General features: G+C 41.0%; 1 protein-coding gene across 2 annotated transcripts; it reads right to left on the reverse strand.

The window, feature by feature from the left end:
- Positions 1-461: 461 nt before the first annotated feature.
- GPR12 (G protein-coupled receptor 12) lies at positions 462-11,180 on the reverse strand. 2 transcript variants are annotated; one of them, XM_037889673.2, is made up of 2 exons: positions 10,837-11,180; positions 462-10,091 (listed from the first exon to the last, which is right to left on the reverse strand). In XM_037889673.2, the coding sequence occupies exons 1-2, from the start codon at positions 11,029-11,031 to the stop codon at positions 9,075-9,077; spliced, it is 1,212 nt and encodes a 403-aa protein (XP_037745601.1). In that variant the 5' UTR covers positions 11,032-11,180; the 3' UTR covers positions 462-9,074. The 2 variants fall into 2 exon arrangements, with proteins under 2 accessions (XP_037745601.1, XP_007057948.1); XM_007057886.3 differs by having other exon boundaries at positions 7,746-10,094; positions 10,837-11,173.
- Between the last annotated feature and the right edge of the window lie 750 nt (positions 11,181-11,930).

Raw genomic sequence — 11,930 nt, forward strand, 5'->3', positions numbered from 1 at the left:
TGTCCTTGTTGGCTTTTTTCAATCTGAGCTCTACTGAAAATGAACGTTAAAATTAATTAAAATAATTTAATATTGATACACCTGATATTATGTTTGATTGAATATACAGTGATACAATTACTATTTTTAATATTTGCATAAAAACTAGTTAGTTTACAAAATAGGCAATTCAGAGGGGAGAATTTCAAAAGTACCTAAGGAATTGAGGATCGCAAATTCCATTAATTTTCAGATACTTCTGAATATTGCCCCACAAATTACACTGAAAAACTTCAATAACATTGAAAAGGTTTCAGAGTAGCAGCCGTGTTAGTCTGTATCTGCAAAAAGAAAAGGAGGACTTGTGGCACCTTAGAGACTAACAATTTTATTTGAGCATAAGCTTTCGTGAGCTACAGCTCACTTCATCGGATGCTGAAGTGAGCTGTAGTTCATGAAAGCTTATCCTCAAATAAATTTGTTAGTCTCTAAAGTGCCACAAGTCCTCCTTTTCTTTTTATTGAAAAGGTTTGTTTCACATAAGTATTCTAATACTTATTTGTAACAAGATTTTTTGGGGGGTCAGTTACCTTCTCTTATGAGCCTCATCAGGCTGCACGTAATGTCTAATCTGCTATGTTCAGGTTTTTTTCTCCCTTGTTACTGAAGGTTTTGTACTATATATATTTACTTCATCTCCTCTAGAAGGCTAGGGCTAATTTAGCCTACAAGATCAGCAAGAATTGAAATAATAAACTTCAGCACAGGCATTTATTATGTAATATGTTTGGTAGCACCTTAAAATCACTTTCAAGGAAACAACTACAATAAAGTTAAGGGCTCATCTCTTCTTCAGAAGAAACAGGAATGTATTATGATGCACCCTAAAAAATAATCTGCTGTTGTGCCTGTTCTTAAATTGGCAGAAAACTCCCACTGACTTTAACTGAAGTTATGCATGTCAGGATTGCAGGATCAAGGCCATTCATAACTAAAATACAACCCAGCATGTCAAATTTACAGAAAAGTGGCAGCTCATTTGCAATCACATTTGTGCATTTTTGCAGCTATACATTTGTGCAGATATGGTGGTCATCATTAAAAGTCATATTCACCAATAGGTATTACACTGACTTACGTAAGAACAAAGTAACAGAAATTGCTGTACTAGATCAAACCAGTAGTCCATCTAGTTCAGAATCCTGTTTCCAACAGTTTCATATGCGTCAGGGGAAGGTGTGAGTCCACACAATAGACAGTTGTAGAATAACTTGCCAATGGGAAACATTTTTACCCTAATTTCAGGCAGTTAGTAGTTGTGTAATTATCTGAACTATAAAGATTTGCATCCCTTGACCTTTTTAAATTTCATCTTATGTAAATGTGAAGGTCCTCATCCATGCAATTGCTAATCCTTTTTAAAATAATGATAAACTCTTGGCCGAAGTGATATACTGTGGCAGTCAGTTCCACAAGTTGCTATTACCTTTTACCTGCTTTTACTTTGGACAAGTATTTCCAAATGTATTGTCTTTCAATTTCATTGGAACTCCCCTTGTTCCTGTATTATGAGAAAGGGAAAATAAGCATGCCTGATTTATCTTCCCTATAGCATTCATTATTTAGTATGCCTTTATTATGCCCCTGTTAGTTTCCGCTCTATAATAAATAGCCCTAATCTTTTCAATCTCTAATGATTTTCAATGAACATCTCTGAATTGCTAGTGACCACAATTGAACACAGCATTCCAAGTATTGACTGTCGGAGCATTAAACCGACACTTTTACTGAGCTGTCGACAAAAATTCCCCCCTACCCCCAGTCTTTTTTGTGAGGGGCTGCAAGTCATTTAGAACCCAGGAATGACTGTGAGTACTTCAAATTATTCCTTCCAATGTATTATTCCTTCCTACCAGTAACTTGTATGTATCAACACTGAATTTCACTTGCCATCGTGTTGCCCAATTGTCTAGCTTTGTTGATGTTAATGGTACTGTCTGCTCATACACAATGCATTGCACGAAAGGGCCAATTTTTGTGCCACCTGCAAATTTTGCCATATTGTTCATCCGCCTTTCCAGTTCATAAATCAATTTATTAAACAGTATTGTCTTGCTAGGGCTCCTTGGGGTACCATAATGTTTAGAGATGCTTCACCTTGGAAATTGCATTTGACTGGAAATATTTTATTCATTTTGATTTCTAATGTGCAGAAGAGGCACCTATTCACACTCTAGGTGCTTTGCCATCAATTCAACGCTAGTCTTCCAGTAGTCCCCAACAAAATATAGCCTTAATGTGCTTCCCGGACCCACCCAAAAAGGGCCACATTAAGACCAACCTTCTTCAAAAGCCTGTGTAAAGTATACCCTGCAGGTCAACAAATACACTCGAAATAGCCTGGATCTGCTCCACTATTGTTGAAAGAAACCCTTAAGATCACTACAGCTGAAAAAGATTAATGATTTTTTTAACTTGGCTCTATATTTTCAATATGTTTACTTTGTGCATTTGACTGTATTTTGTGTAATCAGTCCCACTCTTTTGTGGATTGTCACTTTCTGGCCCTGTTTCATGTACTGACCTAATGACACCACCCTTATATATTGCTCTGGAGAGACCTTGTATATTCTCTTCCTTTAGGGTGTTTAACACTGACAGCAGCAGTAAAGCTGAGACTGAAGAGGAAGCCAGTGGACATGTACACACACACGACCAAGAAAGGAAAATGGGAGGGGTTTAGACACTGTGATTAATTTATATATTAGCTCAATTTTAGTTACCTCTTGTATTTCCTGTACAGTACTCAGAACTATTTCAAGAACAGCCTCTTATGTGTTCTAGAACTGGCTGTTCTAAGAAGACAATCAATTAAGTTGTCAAGAAATTGATTCTCTACAGCAGGGGTTCTCAACCTTTTCCTTTCTGAGGCCCCCTCAGTCATGCTACCTGTGCCACAATAACTGGTTTTCTGCATCTAAAAGCCGGGGCTGGCGTTAAGGGGTAGCAAGCTGGGCAATTGCCCAGGGCCCCATGCCACAGGGGGCACCGTGAAGCTAAGTTGCTCAGACTTCTGCTTCAGCCCCAGGTGGCGGGGCCCAGGGCCCCGGGCTTCACCCCATTCAGTGGGACTCCGGCTTTCTTCCCTGGGCCCCAGCAAGTCTAACACTGGTCCTGTTTGGAGGACCCCCTGAAATGTGCTCGTGGCCCCAGATCCCTGTTTGAAAACCACTGCTCTACACCTCTTTCCAATGTGACATCTAACCAGTCTATATGAGGATAGGTGAGGTCACCCATTACTACTCTTTTGTTATATTTAATTGCATCTTTGATTCTTCTCAAAAATGTGCTCTCGATATCTTTCTCCTGATCAGGAGGCCAGTGTTACCCTAACAGTGTACTTTTATTCTTATACTTAAGATTTGCATCAGTAAGATATTCTGTATGGTCAGAAATGTGATCTCATGAGATGCTGTTCAGTCTTTCCAGCATAGTGATAATCCTCTGCCTCTGTTACTTAGTCTACCCATTCTATATAGTACACATCCAGGTATATCATTCCTTTCTCCATTCCACCTAAATGCCTATAATGTCAAAATCTCTTTCCATTGCCAGATACTCTAGTTCTCCTATTTTTGCTTTCAAGCTTTTCACATTGTTATGTATGCAATTAATTTTTTTTATTTTTGGATAGTACCTGAGATATCAGCATTACCTTCTATTTTAAACACAGGGAAATGATTGGTGTCTTGGATATCACTATGTGATAACAGTTGATTTTTAAATGGGGACCATTCTACCCAATATTTTCACTCAAAAGCAGGAGCACATGCCCTTCCTGTGGATGAAAGTCAGTTCCCACATTTTGAAAATATGGTCCTTTGGTTCTAGAACAAATTTACAGAAGTGAGGAAACTGACAATTATGCATGAATGGCCTGATGCTCAGCGGTGCTGAGCAGTCCCAGCTCCCTTTGAAGCAATGGGGAGCTGCTGGTGCTCAGCAACACTGAAAAATCAAACCACAAGTGTCTAATATTTAGTAACTATAGTAGGGAGGAAAAGGAGGTAATGAGAAAAGAATGAGCTGTGGGTGAAATTCAACCTGAGCCTGATCCAAAACCCAATGAAGACAACGGGAGACTTTCCACTGACTTCAGTAAGTTTTAGATTAGGCCCCTATGTGACGAGAGATGGGACAAGGCCCTTTACACCACTTAACTTCTATTACAGAGATATGGGAAGCGGGCAATGATGGGTTGCCAGCATCCCCTGCACACTGCAAAGTAGAGCTTTCTGCTTGCTTTAAACAGGCCTGGGCATGGGGGAGGTGAAGGATGTGTTCTTCAATTATACCAAAATCATGTTCCTTTCATACTCCAAAATTGGGGTTCAGCAGCCAATGTGCATGGATAATCTGATATCCCTGGCCCCTCCACTGTTTTCAACATTGCAAACATTGTAAATTTGGGGTTCTTTCAGTGTAGGTCTTATGAAAACCTATGATTTTTTATTTAGATTAACCTAAAACTGGAAACTCAGCATATAATTAAAATTATACTTACACTGTTCTATAAACTAAATTTTAAACTATACAAAAGAATACATTCCATAGAAATATCTATTCCATTAACATAATGCTGTCTTGGAAATATTATGAATTCAGGATATGAAAATTGAGATAAACAGTTATCCACAAAAATTTCAACACAGTAACTCCAATGATCATAATGCAACCAGCCTGAAACAATGTCCCATCCAAATACTATAACAAGTGCCTAACAGTAAAGTATGAATTCTGCTTACGTAAAGTCCTTGCACAGATCAGATTTGCTTACTGAAACTCAATATTTTATCTAATGATTTTATTGCTTCCTCACTATTGCTTTGACTCTACAGCTTATATAAACTGTATCTTATCGGGACTTTATTGCTTTATTTTGCATTATTGCTAAAATGTTAAATGTTATGAAAAATAAAAAAAACTAGCAAAAGCTTTTAGGTTGGGTACACAAACCACTGGCTGCAACAGGTTTCACCATTAAAAATACAACTTATTACTAACAATAGATCTAGCATGTTAATAATTTAAAACAAACATTCTTTTAATTAAATTATGCATGTGCATTTTAAAAATACTTGAATTGAAGACTGAGCTATGAAGAAACCCAATATTGCTAAGAATGGTCAATTTAACACCTCTGGCACTAGGTACTAGTATTGTTCAATATTACAGTATAAGGACATGTTCCTTCAAGCTATCCAATGGGGGCAGGTCCCTGGGTCTGTGTGGAGTCCCACTAACTTCAGGGGGACTCCATGTGGTGCTGGGTTCTGCCCACATGGAACAATTTGCAGAACTATGGCCTAAGACAGAACTGTCTAGATACAGAAACTTGAATAGAATGTTGGACAGAACCATCTATTTCTGTGGGGTCGGGGTCAGCTGGCTTTTAAAAAGCATTTCTTCTTGTTGAACTATTGAATCTGGTGAGGCAAATGTTTAATATGCAGTTCTGAACACAAGGTCATTCAGTTGTATATTATGCAGTATTTATCTCAGGACTACTAGTTTTACAATTACAGCATTTTGGGCTCAACCCTGTAGTCCTATATAGGCCAAACTTACTGACTTCGAGCGGAGTTTTGGCCTGTGTCAGGACTATTACTGCAGACCCCTTTGAGTTTAAGGACATCTTTATAAAAGAGAGTCCAGATGAAAGTCAGTTCCCACATTTTGAAAATATGGTCCTTTGGCTCTAGAACAAATTTACAGAAGTGAGGAAACTGACAATTATGCATGAATGGCCTGATTATCAGTGATTATCAGCTTCATTCAAGCTTTTAAAGTGACTATAGTAACATCAAGAGCAAGGTAATGGCTCTGAAGTCACAATTTGATTGCTAGTCTGTTTCTGAAGCAGCGCACCTACAGCCACTGCCCCTCACTTGGCACAAATAGTGTTTCTACAATCTAGCCCTATGTGAACATTACTCTGTAATTTTAATCCTTCTTTATCCTAAATTCAGCCCAGATGGTGTCCTGAGATCTGCTTGTGAAGTGGACCCTCTGGGTACAAATCTCTCTGACCCTGCATGGACGGAGAGTGTAGTTTCTTCCCTGGCTGATCTACAGGTCTAAGTTCCACACTGAGTGAGGAGTTGAACACCAGGTAAGCCAGGAGCGGAGGAGAGGGTAAGGTTGTGGTGGGGACACACATTGTCCCCCTCTGGCATCCTTGGATATTTTCTGCTGAACCCCCCTTCCAGACCAGAGCCAGTGCAGAGGCATACAGCCTCCATGTGGACAGCTGTGGCCTCCTACAGATCTCTGGAGATCTTCCAGGTTTGTTGGTAAGCACAATGGCCTACTTGGGTAAGAGAGTGGGAATCTCTCTGATGGAACAACCACTGAAGTCACAGATTTCTTCTCCAGAGCCCCATACTATGGGTTTTGCCACAGGAGGGCGTGATCCAGACTGGAAGAGAAGGGCGGAAAGAGTAGACGGTCCAGTGGTTAGGGAACTATACTACTCAGGAGACTGAAGTTCAATTCTATGCTCTGCCATGGATTCCTGTGTGACCTTGGGCAAGTTAGTGGGTGTCTCTGTTCCTCAGCTATAAAAGGGGAATGATAGTTCCTCCCTACCTCACAGGGTTGTTGTGAAGATAAAGACACAAAAATAATTGTGAGGTGCTCAGATATTCTGGTAATGGAGGAGCATATCAGTACCTAGATAGAAGTGGAGCAAAACTCAGATCTTCTTGGGATAGAATTTCAGTCACAACTGTAGGTGTTTGTCCTGATCAGTTTTTGGCACTTTGATGCGACTGACCAAACTCATGGAAAGGATAGAGGAAGAGAGGGGTAGGTTTTGTTTGTGGAGTTTTAGCAATTCTCATTTGTGTCTGTTAACAAGCAAATAGCATTTGTGACCCTTATACATAATTCATTTTAAAATGTTAACAAATAATCCTAGCAATAATTTCCAATATTTGATACTTCATATATGTATATAAAAATCAAGTATATATACGTCATAGGTATTTTTGAAGTGATGATTTCTTATAAACAATAGAAAACTGGAAACTACTAGAACTTCATTAATATTCAGAGATAGATAAAGAACACAAATATCCTATATAGTTTGAGGGGAGATTTCCGTGGGTGCTGAGGACCTACAAATCCCAGTTAAGCCAACGGGAGTTGCAAGAGTACAGTTCTGTCAAGATAAGGCCGTCACCATACAATATTAAATTTGATTAGATTAATGCAAAGTAATAGTTAGATATCATGAAGGTTGAACCAAGTAAATAATGGAATTTGAATCTGGCATTGAAACCAAAATAAATTATTGCTAATATACAAGTGACTCGCATTTGAAATTTAGTTCTGGGTATAGCATATGGATTATTAATGTCACCGAAGTTTGCCACAAAAGCTACAGTGTTCCAAAAGTTTAAATGAAAGGAAAGATACCATTTGAAAAGATCGAGTGGCAGCAGTATAGTAGTGTATACTCTCTATACTGTACATGTATATTTTTATCAACATTTGAGATTTTTTAAACTATAATGGAAGATACTGAAGCAACAATATAGTATATTTACTTTGATATTCACGGGACTACACCCCCATATTGGTGCCTAGGCATTTATACATGTAACTTCCATTAGCACTAATGGAAGTTTTACTATAAATTCCCATTCACTGATATGAGAATATACCTCAAGTTTAACAAAGAAATCCAAAATCAGGGTTTTTTTTTCCAGTAAGCTTTTTCTTCTGTCAGTACAACATTGTTATTAGAAAACAACATTTTTGTTCTAATGATTCTTATGTGGCTTCTTGGAAAAGATCAGAAGCAGCTTAAATTAAACCATTCATGAAAGGAAGCTTTGCCTTTTACACAAGGAGTATTATCTTAGAATGAAGTGAAATGATATGCATACAGTACTGAGCATCATAATATGTGATGGACTCAAAGATTAAATTGTTAGAATAGCAGAAAATATGTTCCATAGGCATTTTGGCTACATACAATTATGAACCTGACATGCTCAGAGAATTTTCAAACTTCAGAATCTGAAACCGTAGCAGAACAATGAGAACATGAAATAACACTTGTGTATCAATAGCAAATTTTAGGGAACCATTTACTGTAGATATACTATTTTAAGCAAGTTATTTTATTAAATATTTCCTTATACACTTCTGAAAATATGAATCTGTCAAAGAAACTTAAAATGCTGCACCTATTACAATGCATAATTCCTAGAGGCCATATTGTGCCATAGATTTCTGAGCAGAACTCCCCATCAATTTAAATGAGGAATTCTGTTTAAAAATCAGTGTTACAATAGGCCCTGATGTCCTATATTTTAAAAAATGTATAGTTGATTTTTTAAAAGAAATAAAGCAGTAGTAAAGATGAAACGTACATTCTATTCTAGCATCTATCCAGAACTCATGAGAAAATAGGTAACATTTTAAAATAATGATCAATTTATACTGAGATATAAAATAGCAAACCTGCACAAGCACTTCTTCATTTTAGCAAATTAATGGTCCAGAAAGTATTACAATAAATACCAAATGAATCAATAATAATTGGGTCATTATTTTAAATTGGTGATATACATTTTAGTTTATGTTAACAGAACCAAGGACATAGTCTTCTTTACTGTTTCACTAAGGCTAAGAGAGAGAGAATTTGTGACAACAGAAAAATCATGCAGTATAACTGAGCTCAAGCACATAAAGTATTTTAAAAAGGCTATAACTCTTCAGTCTACCTTTTTTCACTAATAAAGTTAACTTAGAATCATAGTGGATGTGAAAGACCAGTTTAGTCTATTCATAGAACCTGAGCAACAATACAATTTGAAAGAACACTAATCATTATGATTTTGGAAATCTTCCTTAAACCACTGAGTTCATTTCGGTTAATGGGGTTTCTCTTTACAAAAGGGTCAGTGCATCCTGTGGCTTGAATATGAATCAGATATGTACAATCTAAGGAATGTATCTAACCAAAGATTGTTGCAGGAATTTCTCAAAAACAAAATGCTAAATAAAGTCCTCATAGCTGTTAATCAAACATCACTAGGTGATCTTGCTCTTTGAGACAGGCTAGAGGGGATACAGCCACAGCAGATAAGCCAAAATGCTTTTTGTATTTCCTGGTTTCTAAAAGCATATATTACAGGATTGATGATGGAATTGTAGGTGGCTGGCAGGAGAGTGGCATAGGTATATATTGAAGGATAAGTGTAATCTGCTATTAAAGAATAGAGTGTAAAAGGAATCCAACAAGCAGCAAAGGTCCCCAAAATAATGGCCAAAGTAGACACTCCTTTTCGGGTGGTCACATAATGGGACGTGGCCAGGAAATGGTGTTGCAAGGCAATCTGATGGGCATGGCGCATCACGATTTTACAAATTTGAATGTAGAGCTGCAGCATGAGAGCAAACATGAGCAAGAAAGAGACTGAAAGGATAGCTGCATTATTTTTAGTGAGCGGTCTGATAACACTGCAGGTGGATTCATCTTTGAGGCAGTTCCAGCCCATTATAGGCAGCAGTCCAATACAGATAGATGCTCCCCAGAGCAAAATAAGCATGATATAGGTAAAAGTGACAGTCCTTTCTGAATTATAAGTCAAAGCATAATACAATGAGAGGTAACGATCAACAGTAATAGCCAGCAAGCTGCAGACAGATGCAGAGAAAGAGGAAACAATCAGTCCAACAGTGACCAGTTTTGTAGCTTCTGATTGTAGAAGATAGGCAAAAATAAAATTGATGATCAATCCAATTCCTGCTAAGAGGTCTGCAAGTGCCAGGCTCCCTATCAGAAGGAACATGGGGGCACGAAGATTAGGATTTTGGAAAATGATAAGGACCACAATGGCATTTTCACAGGAGATAAGGGTTCCTGAAGTACACAAAACAATGTCCCAGGGGTTTACTATGAGCTCTGGTTCTGGGTCTACGACAGGAATCAGGGACGAGACTGCAGTTGAGACATTCTCTGGAGAGCTGGCTTCTAAATGATCTTGAGGCAGCCAGCTTAAATTAACCTTCAGATCTTCATTCATTTTAACCCCTGTCTTCTTCAATGAAAAGACATTTTTTAATGTTCAGATACAGTACTAGTCAATTCAAGAACATGCAATTCCTTAGATATTTCTATAAATCTCATATGCAGGCAGGCACATGTTACATAAACGTGACAGTACAAATGATGAAGAAAAATACTTAATTTTAAATTGCCTAAAATTATTTGAAGAAAACAAAAGAACAGGATATGAAGTAATAAGAGAGATTTTCTTCCTTAAATGGAAGAGGGAAACAAGTGAAATGTGGTATGGACACATAGTACTGAACTAAAGAAATAAAAACCCGTTAACATAACTAGAACTATTTGAAAGGTTTTTTGGTTTAACAAGATAAACAAAACCCAAAGCACATGAGTTTAAATATGGAAAAAGAGCAATCGTTGCATGATGCATGAAATAAAATCACAAGTCACCAGCACGGTTTGCAATTAAATATCAGGGTTTTGAACCATTTAGTTAAGAATGCTCATGATTCAAACCTGGAGCAGGCACTACAGCCGAATGCTTTTAACCCCAGGAGCCACCATCCTATCTACCTCAGTTGGAAATTCGGGCTGGGGGATATTTACCCTGCAGAGCATCCTTGGTCCTGAATTAATAGCAATGGAGGTGATGAGGTGGGGGAGAGAGAGCAATGCCATGCAAGAATCTGTGCGAGGGTAAGACAATCTCATACAGACAGATGGAAACAGACAGTGACAGACAGACAGCGGGACTAGCCCTCAATGGTGGTCACCTTGGCTTCTCCCCTGCTGGAGGAGGAGGGTCTCCAGGTCCTTTCTATGCAGCAGGGCAGGCTGCTCCTGGCAGGTTCATTGTTTGCACTGCACAGACACGGGGAGGGGGCGGCAGTGCCAGCTCCCGGCTGTGCAATAGGGAGCGCAGGTGCAATCCCCTCCGCGCTGGCCCCTGGACGCGGTGCCTGGTGCATGGGGCTGAGGCAGAGAGAGGCGCAGGCACGCGCGCACAACAGACGGACAGAGGCGGGGGCGCGCGCCGTGCGGCGCTGCCAGTCCGCGGGAAGAGGAGCTGAAGGCACGTGGGCAGCAGAGGAAAGGGGTCGCGTGAGCGGCGCGCGCACGGACCGAAGCGGGAGGGGAGGAGCTGAGGCACGCGCTGACAGGGAGACACCTGCTGCTCTCTGATGCGCAGGCGCAGCGGTACCCGTCCCTGGCCCCAGACGACCTCCTGGGGGGAGGGCTATAATGAGGGGATGTCTGCGCGCCCCGCGAGGCACGAGCGCCGGGTGCTCCGCCCTGAGCCCCCTCCCCCCGCGCCTCGCTGAGCCGCCCCCCCCCCGCCTCCCTGAGCCTCCCCCAGCTATAGCCCCCCACCCCTGCCTCCCTGAGCCTCCCCGCTTCCTTGAGCCCTCCAAGCTAAAGCCCCCCGCCTCCCTGCGCCCTCCCAGCTACAGCCCCCTGCCTCCCCGAGCATCCCCGTCACTGCCGCCCTGAGCCCCCCGCTACAGCTCCCTGCTTCCCTGTGCATCCCCCAGCTACAGCCCCCCTGCCACCACCCTGAGCCCCCTGCCTCCCCGAGCATCCCCGTCACTGCCGCCCTGAGCCCCCCGCTACAGCTCCCTGCTTCCCTGTGCATCCCCCAGCTACAGCCCCCCTGCCACCACCCTGAGCCCCCTGCCTCCCCGAGCATCCCCGTCACTGCCGCCCTGAGCCCCCCGCTATAGCTCCCTGCTTCCCTGTGCATCCGCCAGCTACAGGCCCCCTGCCACCACCCTGAGCCCCCTGCCTCCCCGAGCATCCCCGTCACTGCCGTCCTGAGCCCCCCGCTATAGCTCCCTGCTTCCCTGTGCATCCGCCAGCTACAGGCCCC

The sequence above is a fragment of the Chelonia mydas genome, chromosome 1 (genome assembly GCF_015237465.2).
Source record: "Chelonia mydas isolate rCheMyd1 chromosome 1, rCheMyd1.pri.v2, whole genome shotgun sequence".
Taxonomy (NCBI): domain Eukaryota; kingdom Metazoa; phylum Chordata; order Testudines; family Cheloniidae; genus Chelonia; species Chelonia mydas.

Coding starts and splice junctions, on each gene's coding strand:
- GPR12 (XM_007057886.3), bottom strand. CDS start 11,031: ATGCACCAGGCACCGCGTCCAGGGGCCAGCGCGGAGGGGATTGCACCT. Junction 10,095..10,836: donor CCAGCAGGGGAGAAGCCAAG/GTGACCACCATT, acceptor TTTTCATTGAAG/AAGACAGGGGTTAAAATGAA.